Below are 23,142 nucleotides of genomic sequence, written 5' to 3'. Positions count from 1 at the left end.
AACTCATAAAAAAATACCAATTTAGTTTTAACCAGTGTAGAAAAAGTCTGTCGCTGATTCCAACAGAAGAAAATGATCACCCCACAAAATCGGGGTTCAGCATGCACATTTCCTTAAATATTTTGACTAGACCTATGAAGGGATATAGATTATTCCTTTCTGGCCACAAGAAGCAGCTTTTGAATTTTAGATTAAAACATTTTCAAACTGAACTAGATAAAATATTTTACATATGTTTAGAAGGGGCAAATGTGTCCACTTCGTATTTTCCATGCAAAAAGATTACGACAATCTATGCTGTATTTGCCATTTATTATGAGAGACAAAGGTTCCTTCTGGCAGGTTTAGTCGATATGACAGCTGCGATTATATGGCGCATACATAAACAATCATTACTGAGTCCTAATCTTCGTATCAGATTTTAGGTGAATGCTCAAGTCTAATGGAGACCAGGGGGTAGAAAACTGCACAAAGTTTTGTGATATAGTTACTACATTTCCTTTGCTTTTCTTACGAAATGCTCATGGTAGCACTTCATTTTAATTCAACATAAATATTTCATCTTACATAGAGTAACATTTTGTAGTTTTGTAAAGAAACTCTCAAGTATACCTGTTAGGTTGCATAGCAAACTGATTTTTCATTTTTGCTTCTCAGCAAAACATCAGTTACGTGCACAAATTCATGATGCCAGCGCAGAAAAAACCTCCAGTCAGTCTCTATATAGAAAGTAATGATCTAGAAAAGCTGAACTGCATTCCTCAGGTAAATGGACACAACCTTAATCTAATGTCCACTGTCACATATAGGTTGGACAGGTGTTCTCCCTTCATTCTGCCTAAACTCATATGTTAGTGAGATAACTAGTTTGCTTCATACATCCTTGAACTTTATCAAAATTTGTGTTTAAAAAAACCCAACATACAAATGGCTAGATTTTCAATAAGACTTGTTTTCAAGACCAGATTTATGCCACAAAAATGTTTTATTAAAAATTTCGCGCACAACAGCTCTTGTTCCAAAACCTGAAGAGTCAAAGGAAATTTAAAGAGCATAGTACACCTGCTATGACCTTCACAATGAGCATACACATCAGCATCCCTCTTTGCAAAGCAAAAGTTGAAGAAAATTGGCAACATCTGTCAAAAGTGGTACTGACACTGAGCTTGACAATTTGCTATCCTTAAGCTTAGTATGAAATACAGAAAATATTCTCCTACCAAAGTTTGCTTTTAACCACCATAATCTGAGGAAGAAGAACAAATAAAGTTACCCCTGTCATCTCTGAATATCTAGTTCTACTAACAATGGATGTACAGCTGAAGACAACCCTTGCTGGGAAAAACTGAGTCTGTGTCTATTTTTTTTGCATTTGTCATATAGATGACACATTAGCTCAACTCAGAAAGGTAAAAATCCCAATCAAAACATGCTAAAACTGGTGGATGAGTGAGACTCCACTATATTGAAGTCTGGGCCTCTTCTATGCAAGCGGTCAACAAAATAAGTGAGAAAGCTGTTCACTTGGAACAGCCTGAATGACAAAGAGAAGACACTAACTTTTCTGTTGGCATAGCTCTGGCTGTCCTTATTCAGACCAACAATTCAAAGATGTGTTGTTACCCGATGAGCTTTTTTAGATAATATTTTGGAAGACACTGATTTTCTCCTTTGTCTCCAGCAAATGCTCCAAGTGTCTTTTCATTAATGGAAACTTATAATCAGATTGCAGAATAGGATTCCAATTATTAGGTTGAGAGCCTAGTAAGTAAGGAACTGGCTGTTAGGGTCCATTCTCCTGACTGGCCAACAGTCAACGATTAGATCTAATTCCTCAGAAGCATAAGAGATAAAGTGACTTTCTGAATTCTGTTTATAAAACTAGATGCTTATAGCAACACTGAAAGGAGAAAACTAAGGAGAATAGGCACTGGTGAGATGAGTTTGCCTAGAAAGCATAAAGTATTCTTCAACAATGGGATCAGAAGTAAAATACCCCATATCATAGGGTATCGTAACTAGATTGAGAAAGCCCTTTTAGTCTTCCTTTTTTATTGGATTTGGTAATGACAACAGGCACTGCAACATCATGTGCTTGAGTGGTGACCTTAATGGTGGATCAACAAAAGCGGCTGGCTCTTGTCCAACGATCCCAGGCTATCCTAACTTATAAAGACCCTAGAGGACAGCGTTTTCCAGGGTACCTTTGATGTTAATTGGTTACTACTTCCTTATGCATTTTTCAGAGCTGGACCACTACTTGCAGTTAGGTCATTTATGAGCAATTGTGTCTATGGATGTTGGTAACATAGAGAAATTACTTCCACAGCCTACCCAATCTAGAAACTATGGATGATTTCTACTGTTTTTCACCTTCTTATAGTTTGGAAATGAGGAAAGTAACCTGAAAAGAAACAAGTACTGATGGAATGGCAGAGAATGGGAGGTGATTATGACAGATGATGCCACAGCATGATTAGTATAAAGAAGGTAAACTGGGAATATTTGTTAACATGTCAACATTGAAAGAAGTAGCAGAAATCATTTTCAAAACAAATATCATAGAATCATAGAATGGTTTCAGTTGGAAGGGACCTTAAAGATCATCTAGTTCCAACTCCCCTGCCACAAGCAGGGACACCTTCTACTAGACCAGGTTGCTCAAAGCCCCATCCAATCTGGCCTTCAACACTGCCAGGGAGGGGGCAGCCACAACTTCTCTGGGCTACCTGTTCCAGTGTCTCACTACCCTCATGGTAAAGAATTTCTTCCTAATATCTAATCTAAATCTACCCTCTTTCAGTTTAAAACCATTACTCCTCGTCCTATCACTTACATGCCCTTGTAAAAAGTCCCTATAGAAAATAGTTTTTCAGCAGGGCAAAAGCCCTTTCCACAGTCATGTGAATGCTTAACTTTAGATGGGTTCAAAAAGCAATGGGACAATAAATGGCTGTTGAATACAAAATTATGAATTTTGTTTCAGGAGGTCCTTGAACTAAAATGGTGGAAGCTGGGAGAAATTCTGGAGATACTTTAGCCCTGTTTCTTATACTCTTTTCTTACTTTCCCCTGTCCAACCTGTTTTTAAGCAGGAACAAATGGATTTGCTGCTATTCTATGTGCCCTCTAGGCATTAATTGTTTACTCAGTCCCACAGTCTATTTCCCAAAGGAGTAAAATTTGCAGCAAGTCTCACATGGAGTAAATGCAGAACAAATCAAGCATCTAGAATAGTAACCTTTGCCAAGGTACAGACACACATCACATTTTGACATGTAGGAGACTCACTGGTCTTTGCAAGCATTTGTAAAAACTTTAGAATTTAAACTTCATCTTGCAATCTTTAGCTTGCAAAATACTAATTTAATTTCTAAAAAAAAGTTATTCCTTTGAGAATGGGAAACTAGATGGAGAGAAAGTCTGGCACTACAGGCAGTAGCAATGGCATGATGCTTGTTCTCTAATCTCTCCCTTTACTATTTGTCAATTATGATACAATCAGGAAGAGGGGGACCTACAAATGGGTGCTGGTCTTGGAAAAGAACAGACAATCTGCCTCTGAACAGACATAAGTCAGAACTAAGATATAGTCTTCAGGCATTAAACGGGCATTACAAGTTTGCCTCACAGGTGGAATGGGTGACTGTTTCCTCCCGATCTTTACTTTAGAACTGCACTTCTGCCAAAAAAGATCATGATGTGGAAGCAATCCTAAGGAATCTAAGTTCTATCAAGGTTCCAGGAGGAATAAACAAATGGTGGTCTTTCCATGGATATTATCTTTTTAAAAGCCATGAAAGACTCAATCACTTTGCAGGTAAAGTTGCCAACATGCAGGCTCTGTATCCCTATTATTCAGGTTTAGAAAACAGTTCCACATTCACCCTCTTTCCACTACTTTAGCACCCTCTAGCCCTCTCCATTTTTCTCCTCACCCCCTAATTTCTTACCACCTTTTTGCTTCTAACAGGAAGAGACCTTAATGAGGGAAGAGACCATAATGAAGGGAGAGTTAAAGAAGACTATAATGAAATTGGGTACTGCAATGGACAAGTATTTGTTAAAAATGAATGCCCTCTTTCAAGTGTATCTGTCCTGGAACACCTACAGCAATAGACCTTATCAATCCTAAGAATTTATGCTTTTCACAGTTCAATATGTGTGTTGGAACTTGTGACCTTAGGATTCTGTCAGCACATATCACTAGACGGATCAATCAATTCAGTAACCAAAAAATCAAGACAACAGCTTCAAAGTAGTTCATTGTGATTCCTGCAAGATAACAATGTAAAAAAGAAAATTCGCAGGTAGCAACATATGCGAATTTATGAGCCACAATTTACCATGCCTTCCCCCGCAAAAAAAAAACACAAACCCCAAAATGTATTAGTAGCAAATTGGTAGAATTTGGTAAAAAGCAGGTTAACTTTTAATGCTTTCAAAACTCATCCTCTTCAAATTTCACTTCAGTGGTATACCCCACTTGGGATGCTATCCCAGTCTATTCCTTCAATAAAGGACAACTGTGGAATTAACAAAACAGCCTGTTTTTTTATGCCTGTTTTTATATTCTGAAAGGTTTACTGTGTTTTTCTTAATCCTTAAGTTGCATATTCATTGCTATATTTTCGTCTAACTGCTGTCACTTATATTGTCATGCAGAAGGGCAAATCGGGGTCAGTTTATGTAAGCGGCATCAATCTGAAAAACTTCATCGGTCTTTATTTCAAGGCATTATGCAAAGAAAGCTGACATTAAGAGAGCCTTAACTGACAGCATATGAAATCAATCAGCAAATCACTAAGCCATAATAAACTCGCTCAGGTTGTAGATAACCCTTCCTCTTCCAGGTCTTTAACCACAAGGACCACCAAATGCCGTATCTGGGCAGAAATGTCTCCCTTGATTCCATTAAAAAAATCTTGCACTAATATAGTGCATTAATTAATAATTTTTTCTTGCTCTGTAAGCTATCAATAAGAATAACAAACAGATAGAGATATGTTCTATAATAATGGAATACTAAGCAGATAAGTGAAAAAAGACTACAAAAGATTCAGCATTTGAAGAAGTTTCTTTTTTTAGTTTAAATGTAATTAAGAATAGAAAATCGTTTGATTCTGTTTCTGCTACTAAGATATCTGTGTAATAAAGTCTATTGCCTTATTAACTCCTATGCTTAGACTCACTTGCTCAGCATTTCTTCTTAGTTTTTGAAATTAAAAGGACCAGTACAAAAAAAACTAAGACTTCAGACAATTCCTAATCTTTCATGGTATTCACTTCATGAATTCATTTTGTAACCAATGTGATTATCAACAGTTTAATAGCTATGCTTCTGAATGGGCTTATCTGTGTTACAACAGTACACACTGCAGACAATATCAAACAATACAGTCACATCCAAGCTACACAGTGGTTATCTGTAAAACTACTCCTTTTCTGAAGATACTGCACACAGATAATCCCATGCAGTTCTGAAAGACGGGATTTCTGAACTAAGAAAAATTGCCTAACAAACAAGGTGCTGTGAAAACTATATTTGTTATTTTCTGTTATTGAATGATGCTTTATTTTTGTAGTTACAGCATTTAGGAGTCTGCCCTTATTCACTGAGGCAGGTTTGGGTACATCCTGAGATCACCATGTCTCTAGAGTAATTCTTCTCATAAAAGAATAGTGACTAGAAGTGAATAAAGATGCTTCCTGTTGGGTTCTTATGCTATAAGATGCAGCAACCTGGTAAGCAGCTGGAAAGAAAAACCATACCAGGATTACAAGCAGAAGCAAAACTAAATAAATAAACTTGGTGAATTAAGATCATATTTTACACAGTTCTTATAGAGCTTTCTTGCATATCAACACAGATCATTCATAAGAGATTACTCACATGCAACAGATACAAATGCATGAAAAAGTCTAAGTGGACAAAGGCAGATAGTTACACGATTGCTTGACAGGGTCAAGAAAGAAAACTTTCCATTAAGAAAGGTTACTGAAAGGGTGAATGTTTATATACAAACTTTAGCATTCAAGATAATCAGCAGCAGATCTTAACTGAGAGTTTTTACAAAACTAGTAATGGCTGGACAAAAGTCAGTAGTTTCACAGGCATAAAGAGACAGCTTTCAGTAATTGATTAACTGGTGATTACAGATACTGATTTTGATATATATGGTCCCACAGTGCCAAAGACTTAACAAGGTTGGGGTGCAGTGTACCAGCTAACTACAAAGTCTTCTGAGAAGGGTTCTTCATCTAATCTCTATTAGTTTACCAGAATGAAGAAAGGCAAGGGAAGAAACAAAAAAGCAAAAGGGTGGCTGAGAAAGTGAGGGAAAGAGGCTAATGATAAGGAGGGGGGAAATGAGGGAAGGAGAGAGAGCAATAAAAAGCCCTTAGAGGACAGGGAGGAAAAGACTGCTAAAAGAAATGCTGTGAAGAGGAGTGGAAGCTGGGATCACAGTTAACCTGCAGAAAAGAGAAGGGGTTTGAAATTCAAATTATAAAAGGCAAATTTCCAACATAACTGGCATTTTGAAGATGCCTCACTTCTTATATTTTAAATTGTGTTTTGCTATTATACATTAATGTTATGTTTTAAAGGAATTATAGTTAAAATAAAGTATGCTAAAACAGCTAAATATTTATCGTCATGATACAGCCTATCTGGAGACATGACTACAGATACCAGCTGAACACATTCAAGGAGATTAGAGTTCTTCACATCACATCTCTTCAATCTGGTTATTCAGATTTTACTTAGTTGTTAATTATTGTTGTGCACCAACTTTATTTTTGACAAATTGAAGTTTGCAGAAGGTCAGGGTTGCAAGAGGTGTCATCCCACTCTAATGAATATAAAACCCTTATATTTATAGGTATTTCAACTCAAGGTGCAAGTGCAAAGCATAATTATATCAATAAAGAATCACTTCTCTCTTTAAACAGTATATTGGAAGGCAGGCTCATGGTCAGTCCAGAAGCAGCATATTTTGACAATAGGTAGGAAATTAGTCCTTTTGGAGAGGAGGGCAGCCCAGGTGCTGTTGACAGCAGCTGTTGAACTCCTGGAGAATGAAGACCGCGTTTTACTCAACAAGAAGCATCAGCCCAATTCCAGAGGAGGCAGCATTCTGACCTCTGTAATGAAACGGATAGTTCCTTCTGTGGGTGAAACAGTGGAAGTAAAAAGAAAATACTAGAAGTGTGTTCGAGTTGGGTGCATGTATATATAAATGCACTATCTTCAAGACTCTCTTAAAAAGGTTTCTTCTTTCTCAAGTATTAAGAGAAAAAAAACACAGTTATTTGTTCTTTTAACACCCATGCCATTAAAAAAAAAAGGGGCTCCAAAACAGAAGTAAAAGATTTAAAATACTAATAAATTCCATTTTTGAGCAGCTACTCAATTAATTCATCCCATTAAGTCCTCATACCAGAAGTGATTTATGTTTGAAAGACTTGCCCTATGCAGTGGATAAAATCTGATGCCAAAATTATGTTACCTTTGAAATCACTTGCTTCCTCAATTTTCTAAGAACTTTTTTATTGTCAAGTAAACATGGGAATGAGAAAGTGTTTATTATTTTGAGAAAAATTATCAGCAGAATTATGCATATCTTTTACCTTCTAATCTATCACGCGTAAACCTAAAATTCATGAACAAGCAAAAATAAATACAAAATAAGAAGCTCCTAACACTTTAAACTACATTTATGTTTGCCCAATTAATTAGAAAAAGCAGACCTACAACACAATGAGATAATGCATGACTAAATCATACATGAATACATGATTTACATAAAATAAAAGGTAAGAACCTACTCCTTCATACATTTATAATGATTATACGCTAACACTGAAGATGTCAGTACTTGACTATATTACTACCACCACTATAAGTCTTCATGTTATTACTGCACTTTTCATTTCAAATTACCTCAAAACACCTGAGAAACGCAAAGAAGTACATATAAATCCCATGTGGACTTCCTAAACCTGCATGAACAGATGGACACATGCTGAAGACAGAGACGGAGGGAGCACAAGATGGATTGGCTGGGCAGGGTGACAGAAAGACAGAGAGAGAGCCAGAGTGAGCAAGACAGAGCCAGAGTGGGGAAGACAGGCACAGGGAGCAGGAGAGAGGGGTAAAGACTGAGAGAGAGAGATGGAGGCAGGGCAGCAGGCAGAAATGGACCAAGGGAAAGTACGAGCGTGTGTACAGCAGAGAGAGCAGGCACGGCAGGGAGACGGAGAGCAAGAGCGGCAGAGAGTGCACACATGTGCAGCAGTGTGCACACAGCAGCGAGCAAGCATGCAGGGGAGTGTGCACACAGGACACGGAGAAACAGCGTGCAGCAGGGAACGACAGCGTGTGGCAGAGGGACAGGGAAAGAAAAAAAGAGGGAGACAGAGATAGACAGGACAAAGTGAACACTTGTCCATCCATCCCAAACCCACCTGGAGGACAGAAAGCACACCACAAGTGTATAGTATGTTTCAAAATTAAGGGAGAGCTTAGTAATGAAAAATACAGTTTTACCTACTCAAGTCGTTGGTTATAATAAAAATTTTCTTAACACACAAAGGATTTCCAACAGTCAGGTCAATCTCACACCTCAGATGAAGGGCAGCACACAAAGAAATGCTTTCTCCTAAGACCTATAAATACTGACAAATACAGATACATGTACATGCACCCCTTTTACACCAGAAGCCTGCCTACAGTCTCATCCTTACATCTCCTTTTTCATATACCACATAAATGCATTAAATATTCACATCCTCATTAAAGGCACTCACAAAACTTGCCCATTTGGATTCTCTAATTCATAGAAGTCCTGTAAAACAGCAACACAAGCTCATCTGTGAATAGCAGTTCTCTTCCAAACCGACATCCAGAAGTCACATAATATCCTTTAGCAACCAGATACTAGAAGAGGAAGAGGCCCACCATGCCAAATACTGACCAAAAGCAACCACCACAAATTAACAGGGCCAATTAATAAAATATGCAAATGGAGACTTTGAAGATAGAGGTCAAGGTAGTTCCCATGACACATAAAATGATTACTCTTTCCCTAATTGCACATCTGCAGGCAGCTACCACGTGTGAACATCAGTGGCTGTCTGATCACACAGCCATATGCATGTCTTTTGGACACGCAACGGATGTGATTCTGACAACCACAGCTAGTTTCTTGTTGCCACCGTTTTTCACTGACAGTGCCTAAATAAATCTGTTACTTCTGTGTATTAGAGCATCTGGGACATCCTCCATAAAGACAGTGCTCCTCTACTTTGTTTAAACAGCTCCTGTACCTCCTGTAAAACCAACCTGCAACAGTAAATACAGAGCATAACCTAGGTACACAGGGCAAAGCCACTGCTTTATATGTTGTTAGCCTTTCCCTGTTTGGGAATCAAGCACTTATACATCAAGTATACATTACACATCCTATTGCTATTGCAAAACTAAATTTGCTTCAAGAAGTTTCCTTCATACCAGTTCTTACCATTCTGTGTCTACAACTCCAAATAGGAGACACTTATTGTGAAAGTACACTAATGCTTAATCATTTCTACATCAACGTTTAAACCTTATCTGGTTTATTTGGGGACATTATGCATTGGTTTTTAGGTCAAACTGGTTGCCCAGAGTATTAATTACATATTTGATACAAAAGTACTTGAGATAATTCAGAATTAATCTTCTGAACGACCACTTTTTCTGTGAGTCAATAACTTCTTTCAGGAGAGAGTTAAGAGAACATTATCCTCTTCCTAAAGGTGTAGCACAACTCAACTTTGTATTTTATAAAGAGTTGATAACATTTTCTGGTTAATTTAAATAGTCATCTGCCAAGCAAGACTACTAGAATTATGAATCTGATGAATTATGAATTATTTCAGTTGCTCTTTTTCACCGTTCCTGGATTTACTGGAGGCTTCACATATGGTTCCACTTCTGTCTTCAGTGGGAATTTCCAGGCATGGCCAGAACTACACACCTTAAATCCTGTTCTCGTGTGTTTCAGGTGCTTGAAAATAATACTATATTTTCCACTTTCAAACTTAACTAAGTAACAAACAGTACAACTTTGTGACATAATGTCCTTCACAGCAATGAAATACCTGGTGAGAGAATTTCAAAGCTATAGCAATCATACCATTTTACTCTTTGAGATATTGCACTTTTTTCATTACTTATCCATCTCAAGTGACATTTTCAAACTATTATAGCAATTCTTGTTACAGTTTCCAAGAATCTAACAAATGCCTACAAATTAAGTCTTACTTTCACTACTTGCATGGGGCCTTAGAAGACACTTGGTGCAAGGACATTCTTGTTGAGTAACTTACATTTCAATCTATTATGTAATTTTGCAATTCAAGAGCCATTACATAAAGTGCAGGCTTTGGACAAGATACACAGAACTTTGTGCCCCAAATATTGCGTTTCCTTAGGTAAAGGTCTACCACTAGAGTGTACAACACATTCTTTAAAAGATGCACACCACTTCCTATACAGGTGAACAATTATTTCACTTGGGAATGACAGGGGGTTTATTTGTGTTTGTTTGATCAGCCCTGTAAGCATTCATGGTATTTGGAATGTCCATTTGCTAGAAAAAACAACCTTCTGGCTTTACATGATAATTGATTAAGTATGCCACAAAAAAAGCAAATCTCTGATAGCTTAGCTCAGAGTCAAGCAACTCAGGTCATTATGACAATGTTCTTTGCACTTGTTTCCTATAAAGAAGGCTTATTTTTTCCCAAGAAACATTCATATAGAGATAACAGCAATTTAAAAATTTCAAGACTTCCTATATTCCCAATGACAAGGAACATAGATCCCTAATGCTGCTGAGCCTATCAAGTAAATTAAGGACAGCAGATTTCATTCAAAACACCTTTAAGAGGCACTTGCTTTCCGAAAAATTTGGAAGAAACATAACCTATGCCGATATGTATGTACATACAAACTACTAGCTTTTTTTCTTCCTCTCATATGATGAAAAAGTGATACACACTGAACCAATGGATATAAAATTATTATTAATTACTGATTCCAGCCCTACTATGAACTGGATGCATGAATAATAAAAACAAAACAATGCAATCTTCTGTGAGTACTCAACAGTTCTGATAGCCTGTGCTTCATCCCTGTCATACTGTCTAATTTAGGATCTTAATTTTTATGCAATTTTTTAAAAGAAACCATCAAATATCAATAAATTTAGACTTGGAAAAAAACTCCTTATGTCTAACACTTGCAGACAACAAGACCTTTAACTGAAATGTTCTTGTCACAGACTAACTATAAAACACACGTAGTAGTAGTAGTGGTTATAGAGACCATGCATGCAAACAATTTCACTGGTTTTAATAAGACGTGTCCATAAAGTGATTACTAACTGCTTACCTCATTCAAGATTGCAGGATTGCACTTAATATAGTTTTGCATACAGTGAAATTAAAATCAATTAGCTGGCTCTCAGCTATAAAAGGAAAATTTTATAATAAAATCTTTATAATCTATTTAGAAAGTTATCAAACAGACACTATGTAACTAGAGACGAAGAGGGGAGAAGGAAAGACAATGGCAAAGGAAAGGGAAAGGGGAAGGGAAAGGGAAAGGGAAAGGGAAAGGGAAAGGGAAAGGGAAAGGGAAAGGGAAAGGGAAAGGGAAAGGGAAAGGGAAAGGGAAAGGGAAAGGGAACTGCACAGTGAGATAGACTGTGAACCATTGATGCTGTTTCTGTACTTACAGAGTAACCATGTGTAATTGGAGCTGTCGGGTGAACAGAAAGTATGTTTACAATACTGCACCACCAGTAAGCTACCCAGCACATACATTGCTATCTGTTAGGTATACCACAAGCATCATGTACAAATGTGAAATGCAACTTTTTATACTTCTGTTTCTCTTCATCTGAGAAAGAAAGAAGGAATAGGCTGTCTTGCAAATGCTTCTACAATCATTCTGAGGTCAAAAAAGAACACGAGTTGCACTGGGACCAAAAAAAAAATGGCAGCTATCACTGAACAGGCCACTTAATTAGAAAAGCAGTATTTGAAAGCTAGTGATTTCCATGACACCTTCTTTGAAAAGATGCCACCTGTGGAACCTTTTGCACAGCCTTAAAAGTGATCATTACTGTACTGGGGAAACATTTGCAACATGACCCTCTGCTAGAGCCATACAGCTCTGTTAACTGCTGTTCACGGGAATCTCAGGTGTTACATATTACTACTTTATTATGGAAACATGATAATACACACATAATTTAAATCTGTCATATCAAAACACATGCATGCAAGAGGGCAACAGTGAGAAATGTCCAGTTTAGAACTGCCTTTCTTGAATGTTTGATCTTGTGACCCTGTTCCTGCAATTATATACTGCATCTAGAACAGAAAATCTACAATCAATTAAAAAAGATTACTACAGAAATGTACACACACTATGCAATACTTGCATTGCATGACTTCCTTGCACTTTACATGACTAGCTTTCCTCTCTCTGATTCACACAGAAGAGCACAATGAAAGGAGTATGTACTCACTCTGCCTTTCATTCTCTCATTGAGAAAACAAAATGTTCTGTATTTAGAAATAATGTATCACAAGAATGAAGTAATTCTGCACAGCTATAAAGACTAAGGGATAGTTTGTGTATAAGAAGACATAACAAACTTAAAACCAGTAAGAAGGTATTTCACAGAATCCATTTTCAGAGCTCAAAATATGTACATTTTCAGTTCATTTCTCTTTTTTCCCCATTGTTTCCTCCTAATGAGATTAGCATTTTGAAACATACAAGTCTTTAAACCTACAAGAACAAAATAGCTTCTACATTTAAGTATGCAAAATAGCAGTTTCTTTTAAATTAGGAACGCTCAAAAATCACTATTACTTCTATAACTGTAATATGGAAAAATTTGATACTGACCAAGAAGTAGCCTAAAAATCACGTCTTTTTTTTTTTTCCTATTTCATTTGTCTTGCTTAAATTAAGAGAGGGAGGAAAGGGGACAGAGTGGGATAGAGTGATATTAATTTTCAAATATAATATTTGCATTTTTCCGTGGTCATATTCCCATCAGCTATTTAACATTATAACTGCAAAATTATAAGTTTGTATCATCTCTGAAATAGTGTATTCAAGAGCATATATCGAAGTTATTTCTTTTTCAACTGTTGATTGACTGCAATAGTTTTGATGCTTTTTGTTCTCCACACATTCAGAGCAGTCTAGCTGCTTGTGCTAACTAAGATGCAAAAAAGGAAAACGAGAAACAGGATTATTTTAGACTCTAACCTCAAATGCTACAACCTCTGGCCTGCCCTTCAGCCCTTCCACTGCAATGGTCTCTAGGTGCAGTCTGGGTAGCTGCAGGGTGAAGTCATTCCTGGTTGCCGCAGTCCGTGACAGCAAGGTCTGATCTCTGACCTAAAGGGAAAAAAACAGCATCAATGGTAATTCCCCTTCAGACACATTAACTGGGATGAACCGGGTCCCCTTGAGCCCACTGAGTGGACTTGCATTGATCGCTGGACCTGAAATCCATGAATAAATTTAGGACTAATTGATTTTTCGTTGCAAATAAATCTCTAATTCAGAGTTCTGGGAGAGAATGTTAAGAAGAAAAAGCATCTTCCCCTGGTCTGAAATGAGAAGGCAAGAAAAGACACTAAGGGCTCCCAAGCCCGTCTGGTATATACATGTCACAGATCTGTCCCTTGTAAAAACCTCGTAAGAAAAGAAATAGTAGTTGTACTTCTGACTCAAGTTCATGTGTTCACACAAACAAGGAGCTGGCATGTGAGTTCTGCCTACTGTACGGAGATCGTATCAGTCCTCAACAATAAGGTTCATTTAATATCAATTCAGTTAAACCCCAGATTAAAATGAATTATCCTCAAACAAAGCAAAATCAACCAACCTGTAGCTCTGTAATTACCAGAAGGAGAAAAAAAACCCCACCACCCTGCTACTAAATTCCGTATTGAGGACCCGCTGTAAGAAATACCGCACTAGTTGGTGTTAATCGACATTTATACAGTTTCTAACTACGCCAGTTTGGAGCGGGAAAGGCTGCACCGTGCCCAAACCCGGGCGCTTTGCGGGCGGCGGACACAGCAGGGCCAGGCGAGCCCCGCGGACACCGCCGCCACGCCCGCGCGCCGCCCCGCCGCCGCCGCCGCCGGCCGTTGGTGCCACAGCGCCACCTGCTGACCGCTCCATGCACTGGTGGCGACCGAGACGCTCGCGCCTCCGGAGCGCCACGGACGCACCGGTAAACCCTCAGCGGCGGGACGGGACCGACGCTTTTGTCTTTGAACACAGCCAGTCCCACCGCTGTGGCACACGGGACGAATGTTGTCGTCGTTATCTAAAATGCAACATCTTACAGGTGTTTTCCCACCTAAACGGTTCTATGATTTCCCCACATACTACAGCACGTAATTAGTCTGTCAGCGTGCATGTGGTATTATACATATGTAACACATAACTTCCATGGACACATCACATACAGAGATACACCATATGCTGCCACGCACCCATTTTTCATTCTGTTTAATACAAAAATTATCATGTCCACCTCCAGGAGATCTCAGTAGTCAGATTAGATTCTAATACAGATGGACAGACACACGTACAAACATGTATTAGTGCAAACGAATAGGTGAAATACCTTCATTTGGCATACACTGTTATCTGTTGAGTAGCAATAGCTAGTACTGCAAAAATAATTTACTGTCTTTAACAACAATACATAGTCTGATACTAAAACATGTACTAAACATATACTAAATACATATAAATCAACAGATACACCATTTACCAAATACTATTTAAAATAATTTCAGTTTTTCTTAGAGCCTCCTGTGCCCAAAAGAACTCACCAAACATGAATCAAAATGTATGTCCATTCATTTTAAATCCCAGATTACTCTTTTGTAACCACTTACAAAATTAGGTATTTGTAAAATGTTGATTATGAACGAGCATATTTCAAATAACAGTACAGCCTTTGAAATCTGCTTTGATTGAAAGAAGCATGCATGTGTAAACCTACTGATACAAAGAAGAAAAGATTTTATTTTATTCGTTGCTCTGTTCTGTGGGAATAGGGAGCCCTACATTTCCCAAGTTGACCTAAAGAATTCCTGTCAATACCTGTGGCTGCCAAACATATGCACTATGATGCAATTTTTATAACAGGAAAGGTCCTCTACACATTTTTTGCACACATAGTGCACTAGGTTCAGGATATACAGTCCTGTGGAACAAACATACTCTCTAGAGTGTTCTGTCAGCATGGGTAATTCCGGTCAGATGTTAACCTCGCTGAATATAACAAAATGCATTATTTTACACACACATACATATATACACATACACACACATACGTACACTTGATTTACATTTTTATAGCTTATATATCCCAACTTTTCGGTGTCTATGCTGCCAGTATGCACACAGATAAAAGAAAACATTAATGTGGATTAAGGTACTAAGAATTTATCAACATCAAACCACCAGTGTTTTGCCTTCTACCCTTCTGAACCATAGTCAATAGATCTAAATATTTTACTGCACCCTGGCCAATTCATTGTTTGATGTTTAAAAACTCACCCAGAATCAAAGAAAATTTATTAAATTTCAGCCCCCAAATGAGATACTATTAGCTTTGAAAGTCAAGTTTAACTGCGATATTGATGATTCTCTTTTTTCTGTGACAAAATTCACAAGGGAAATCCCTATGTCAAAGTACAAAAGCAGATTGCTAATACTAGGGGGAAAAAAACAGTGTATAAGCAATGTAGGTATAATACACACACAATACAGACAGTGGAAGTCCTTTTAACCCTATTAGTTTCAAACTCTCCATTTCAGTATTGGGGCCTGACACTCAGTGAACAACAAAATACAAAAGCCACTTTTTGAAATGGCTGAATTGTGGTAAACATATGCCATTAATATCACCGCACCAGGAAAGTACATATTAGCTCCTTAAAGAGTGTGATACATGATATGGCGATTCACAACTAAAAAAACAACCCTAAAACTTTTTCTGTTTGTATATACTTAGATCATAGTGAATCTTATTAACTCAATGCATACTGAGAAACAGAAAACGAAGCTAGACTTTTCCGTTGAAAAACACTCACAAGGGTTCAGGAAAAATTATAGCAACAAAAGACTCTGCATATACTGCACAAATTGTCATTACACTGTTTCACTAAAAGTGAAAAGAGTCTTCAAGTTGGCTACCTGTTCAAGGTATGGAAAGATATAATGGCCATGCCTACCTGGAATCACGCTGGATAGGCTGTACCTATATGAAATCTTAGTTAAGAACTAATCTCACCACTTCCTGGCTATTTGCTTTTTGAGATCCAGAAGGATAACGACAGGAGTTGGGAGACTATGATTATTTCCTCATTCTCTAAGGAAGCAAGCACAGTACTCACATACACACTTACATTACAGAATTATTAGGCAAAGGTAAAACTGCTAATTTTATTTTAAAAACCTTTTTTTTGACAGCTTGACAGAGAGGAAAACCATCCTATGTAGTTAAGCTTCACGATGCAAGTTTCAGAGCATTTTTGTATTTAATGACACTTCTTTTTTTCTCCACGTGAAATCTAAAGCAAGACTATTTTATCTGAGAGGTCTCGTTAGGCTGGAGACCTAAGGCTATAATCTAAAAAAACTACTCAGCTGATCAGGCCTATTGCAATCATTAAAAATGTCTAAAACCAGTTTCACCTCCCTATGCCCAAAAATTAATAGAGACAAAAAAACAGAAATGTACTATATGCAGTGTTAGTGAAGATTTCGGCTATTTCTGATTTTGGTAAATGTAATTTTGTCTGAGACTGTGAAAAGTTGTAAGTGTGATTTTATATGGAGCATAGTAAGTACTGCAACAGTGGGCTGCTAAGTATGGTTATTACATTTTTCAGCTTAGCCTTACATAAATGCTGTCTGAGAACAGGCAAAATCACAAATGGATCCACACAACTCTACAACAATACTCAAAACATTTTAAAACAAAGGGGCATAGTGACTTATGAAAGTGTTTAACTTTTTAATTAATTAAGAGAGCAACACAGAAGACACCACTATAGCCACTCAATTTAAAATCAATAAAGTACTCATGAATTCAGATCAAAGCTGAAACTGAATAATAAACTGAAGTTACATTATTGACTGAACCAAGGTGTAGAATTTGATGGGCTAAATTCTACATGTCCAAAAATGATATTAAAAATTCTCTGCTGATCAGAGATAACAATAATTTTGTCTACAGCCCACTTGTGTGCTGACTTTTTTGTTTTGCCTCTGCACAGTTTGAGCTCGTACGTCCAGTTATGCCAAAAGAGACACGGTACTAAATGCTAGCAAGTTGTAAATGGTATTAAGATGTGCTTACCCCTCCCTAATGTGTTTGCCCGGTTACTGTATGACTGGTACAACAAACCTGAGATTTTAGTTCCTTATTTTGGGCCTACCTCAATGCTTTCTTGTGGTGAAAAGAAAGATTATTTATGGATATAAACTTCACTATGTAAACTATACAGAAGAACCTTTTATAAGTACAAAGTTCATCAATTCTACATAAAAAATAGTACCTAGAAAGTAAAATAATTTGGGCTTATTTTACTTTCATTTCCTACTATTTTTAATAGTATATCACCTGCAATTTAAACAGTGGAACAAAAACTACAATGATGCAGTGATTTGGTGATAAGTGAATGGCAGACAATGATTTTGTCTGCTTGACTTTGAGATGACCATACTGCTGAGATAACAGAGGCTACAAATATGTTATGCAAATCGTTCCAAAAGAGTGCAAGCAAAATGGTTTCTACTGCACCATTAGGTGTTCTGCATGTGACATATAATTAACCATATAATATACCACAGCACCCTGTGGGATCCAAGAGACAATCTGCTAATATCAGTTGCTCATAAACACCAGAGTCTAAGTCTGCCCTGAAAATGAGCAAATCATTCAAATAAGTGTATATGCATCTTATTGAATGAGGGCCTATATAATCACAGACAATCTTGCTTCAAGAATCAAGGATCACTCCAGAAGTAGAGAGACTGCCTGTAACAACATTGCCTTGCTTAAACTGAAGCACTTTAAATCAAACACCTGAAAACTGGAAAACTATAGCCACAATTAGAGCAAAACAAGTGAGGAATGATGCTGGGAATCAACCCAGTCAATTGAACTGCAAAAAAACCCCCTCAAACTATTTTTTCTTTTTTTTTTTTTTTTTTCCAAGAAGGTCACACCAAACTACACCAAATCACAACGTATCTTGCTTAGACAAAATAGGATCTCATAGAAGGGAAAGAGAAGAAGAGCTACATGGTGCAGTTCAATGGATACTTGTTAAATGGCCGTCACAGTTAGGTTTGAGTACTTGTGAAAGGCCAGCAGATCGTTGCATACTCTTTCATCATAACCCAGGGTCTGACTTCTGTTGATAGTGGAGGTTTTAAATAGCATTTGCACATACTCTGCTGTAGGTAGCCATACATTAATGTAATTAGGTATACCAAATATTTCACTTAACTGAAAATCTACTAAAAATTTCTGTATTAGCATACAGATTTAGTGACTGTCCTTTTTGATTACTGCCATGGAAATCTGTATTTAATTACAATACAAGTCATTTCATAGGTGGTTTTTAAAAGAATATTAATTGCTGAATAACAGCATTTGTGTAAGGAGACATATATCTCACAAAACTGATGTTTTGGGTATGCTTGGCTTTTTCCTTTTTGTTTTTTTTTTGTTTGTTTTTTTTTTAAAGACTAGTCAAGATTCTGAAAATTAATTTTCATAGTAGAATACCATCCCAGGTTTACCTGTAAGTTTAATTCAAGCTTTCTCATATTACTACACACTACATGCTCTGTTGAATAAGATGTTAATTTGATCCAGAGTTGTTTTTCGCAGACATTGACCACTGCACCTAAGCTTCACTGTAGCTGCAGGATGTGCACTATAATACATTCCCTCTGAATGGATTTCAGTGACCTTGGGCTGAAAATGAACCTCTGTCTGGAGAAAATAACAGCTAATGTATTCAGTAATTCCACAATTCTCCAAACAAGGATTTTTCATTACTGAAGGCAAACTACACAAAAGTATTCGGCCTTTTTTTTTAAAAAAAAAAAACAAAAAAAAACAAAAGAGAAAGAAGAAAAATGCACCCTGAAATCAGTTATTTAGATATGTCTAAGCAGAAAACAGTTAAGCACGTGGATATGACATTCGGCAATGTCTTATCTTTAGTTTGTCAAGGTTTTTAAATCCCTCTTGAGCTCAAGTACCATTTTTAGCTTTGCTAGGTCAGAATGACACTGAACAGTATGAATGATGACACACTAGACAGCTATATGGACGGAGTTGTCATCAGCGAGCCAGCTGTGCTAACACCTGTATGTCCTGCACAACTGATCTTTAGGAACAAGGATCAAGAAAGTCAGATTACTTGGGGGGGAAAGAAAAGTCATTCATAAAACATTGAAATGAAGAGGTGCTAATTTGAGATGGAAGAGGAGAAAAAGTAATCTTTTTATGTCATTTTTTTCTTATCACAGAGAAATAATAGCTTGTTTCCTACTATACACTTTCTACAGCAGTAATTGAGAATTTTAATATTCTAACTGGGTTTTCCTTGTGATTTTATTGCATGTACACATTCCCACTGTTTCAATAGGCTTGTGATAGTGTCAGTTTAGAACAACCAAGGACCACAGTGATGAACAGACCCTGAGCACATGCACAAGCAGGCTTCACTCGGTTAATGCACCTAAACACACAGAAGAACCAGCTCTGGGAGTGACATTAGGCTAGGGAAAAATTTAAGAGCTTTTAAATCATTATTGAGATAACTAAACAATATGATAGACTACAGATCCCAGTTAACTCAGAGAAATGTGGCTGATCAGTACACCTAAAAGTATCAGGTCACATCTCTTGAAGTCTGATTGTGGCAGCTAACTTAAGTCTCACAACTGTTCTGTTTTTCAAGGCCTGATCAATTCGTGGTCTTCTTGTTGAGACTAACAATTATTGCCACTTACACTGAGTGTTTTTACTGACGTAGTCACTTGCATATGGACTTAAACCTATGGTAAATTAATTTCTCACAGGCAAAAAAACAACCATGATAAGGAAACGTATTTTATTGCCATGGACCGCATCAGAAATAGCAATCTAATGCTACCACGTTACTAATTCTCAAGTCTTCAATGGTCTCACCCCATCTCCAACTGTCTCTTTGTCCTGTATTAAAAACACCATTACCTTGGATTAAGAAAGATAATTTTGTCTTTGTATTTTACAAGTGTATAACAGGACAGATCATAAAGTATTCAGATTTTTTTCAACTGATAGATCTGTGGGGCCCAAATCTCAGGCATAGCCAGTTTAGGGACATTTTGGAGAAGACAACAGGTGTGGAAGGGGAGCAGCAGTGAGACAATGAAACACAACAGTGGAAGGAACGGCTCTCTGTGGAACCTGTTCTGCCAGCTGGCGTACAAACCTTTCAATCAGCAGAAATGAAATGCATTGTAGAAATGGATGAAGAATAATTTTTCTGACCACGTGCCAAAAGGAAAGGAGCACAGTGGATATGTGCTTTGATCCCTGAACTGTCCCAAAATGTCAGAATGAGTGAGTTGCTACCTGGTGTTGGGAAAAAGATTTTTTGGGGGGAGGTTTTTTGTGATTTTTACTGACTCATTATCACAGCTCATCAGCCTCACAGGGTAGCAGGTAACAGCCTAAACTTGTGAAGACACAGTACTTTATTAACCTGTTAAAATGGCCAAAACCTAAGCAGCTGGGGCTGGGACAGGCTGAAAACTCTGCCAGCCCATAAAGCTTGTCAAGACTTTAATAGTTAAGAGTACGAGGGGAAAGAGAAACAATTTTCTGTCTCTGTACAGGCTGACTCGCTGGGATGACCTCCCACAGTGGTGTTCTGCACAGGCAGAGTTTAGAGAACAGGGATTTAGGGAGGCTGAAGAAGGTGTAGTTAGAGCACTGTACTGGGTGCAGGTGCCCAGGCGCTGGCAGTGGGGGCTGCAGGGTGGTCTTTGTGAGGAGAGGCTGGGGCTCCCCGTGCTGGACACAGCCAGCTCCAACCAACCCACCTGCAGGGCACAGCTGAGCCCTGCAGCCATGATGGTGGCGCCTCTGTGAAAATGTATTTAAGAAAGGGAAAAAAACACCACACAGGCAGAGGAGGAGGGAAGAAGAAGAGTGAGAAACAGCCCTGTGAACACCAAAGTTAGAGAAGAAGCAGGGTTGGGGGGAGTGTTTGTGGCACCAGCTCAGGTATTTCCCTGGAGCTCATGAAAGAGACCATGCTGGAGCACATGTCCACACTGTAGCCCATAAAGGACCCCACACCGGAGCAAGTGGGTAGTTCCTGAAGGAACCGAAGTCCATGGAGAGCCCATGCCAGAGCAGGTATTCTTGAAGGACTGCATCCCATGTGAAGAGCCCACAGTGGAGCAGGGGAACAGCGTGAGGAGGAAGGAGCGGCAAAGACTAGTTGTTATGGACTGACTGCAATCCCCTGCCCCTTTTCCCCCTGCACCTCAGGGCATGGACAGAGGAGTCAGGAGCGAAGCGGAGCATAAAAGGCAGGAGGATGCTAACTTTTTTGTCTTTGTTTCTCACTATCCAAATCTATTTTAATAAATAAATTAAAACAATTCTTCCCAAGACAACTCTGTTTTACCTGTGACAGTAACTAGCACGCAATCTAGTGGAACATCTCCCTTATGAGGAGAGGCTGAGGGAGCTGGGTTTCTTTAGCTTGGAGAAGAGGAGACTGAGGGGTGACCTCATTAATGTTTATAAATATGGAAAGGGCAAGTGTCATGAGGATGGAGCCAGGCTCTTCTCAGTGACATCCATTGACAGGACAAGAGGCAACGGGTGCAAGCTGGAACACAGGAGGTTCCACATAAATATGAGGAAAAACTTCCTTACAGTGAGGGTAACTGAACACTGGAACAGGCTGCCCAGAGAGGTTGTGGAGTCTCCTTCTCTGGAGACATTCAAAACCCGCCTGGACGCGTTCCTGTGTGATATGGCCTAGGTAATCCTGCTGCGGCAGGGGGATTGGACTAGATGATATTTCGAGGTCCCTTCCAATCCCTAACATTCTGTGACTCTGTGAATCTCCCTATCTATATCTCAACACACAAGCCTTCTCATCCTATTTTGTCCCCCTGGCCTGCTGAGGGGGAGTGAGAGAGCGGCTGGGTGGGCATCTGGCTGCTGGCCAAGGCTAACCCACCACAAGCACTCAAACTGAGAGGCGACACAAATGGAAGGCTGAAGATTTTAGCAGAGACAGTTTAAAAGGATTTCTTCCAATGATGGGATTACCATAACTAATAAGGCATTAACTACACACGCTAAAGAATCTAGTTGTATAAAATGAACAGATTTAATGTCTCTTACTCTATTACACAAACATGATATTAAGAAGTACAGAAGAAATTAATAATAAAATACAGTTTATCAACAAGTATAACAAGGGTATATTTATAAGAAAAAACAACATATTTTTGAGAGGAAAGAGTTTCAAGAAATCATTTATTTTTCATACATAAAAAAGAGCTGCAGATGGGTTTTAAAATAAGAGATTTACTTAAATGCTTTTTCCCTTGATGAGAAGACTTTTAAAGAAAACTTTATGTTTGAACTTCAAGCAGATGGAATTTCTCCTACGAACTCTTCCAGTAAAAATTAATTTATTTCTGTTACCATTTTGCATCTTACATTGGGCTTTTTTTTTAAAAGGAATTGGTCAAGTTACAGACACAAATCCTCTAAGCAGCCAATGTTTAAACCTGTTCTACTTTGCTAAGTTTTTCAGTTTAAGGCTACATAAGAGATCCTAGGGAAGAAAAAAAATATGGCATCTGTTTTCTGAACCTAGATTTTAAAAAAATTCAGCTATTACCTTTTGGTCATCTTTAATATTATGAGAATAAAACTGAACCAACCCAAAATCTTCTTGAGGTCCTTTGTTTGCCCTTGGTGGTGGGTTTTGTTTTTT

The 23,142-nt window shown here is 38.0% G+C and overlaps 1 protein-coding gene across 1 annotated transcript in view; it reads right to left on the bottom strand.

The window, feature by feature from the left end:
• The window catches only part of CCDC171 (coiled-coil domain containing 171), a 135,524-nt gene that overhangs the window by 8,825 nt on the left and 103,557 nt on the right, over positions 1-23,142 (bottom strand). Inside the window, exon 23 of the mRNA XM_068423283.1 lies at positions 13,337-13,468. Within this exon, the coding sequence (XP_068279384.1) occupies positions 13,337-13,468 (132 nt within the window). The remainder of the gene's footprint in view (positions 1-13,336; positions 13,469-23,142) is intronic.

The sequence above is a fragment of the Nyctibius grandis genome, chromosome Z (genome assembly GCF_013368605.1).
Source record: "Nyctibius grandis isolate bNycGra1 chromosome Z, bNycGra1.pri, whole genome shotgun sequence".
In the NCBI taxonomy this organism is placed as follows: Eukaryota; Metazoa; Chordata; class Aves; order Nyctibiiformes; family Nyctibiidae; genus Nyctibius; species Nyctibius grandis.
Note: the sequence above shows the minus strand (reverse complement) of the source record. Positions and strands in the feature narration are given on the sequence as shown.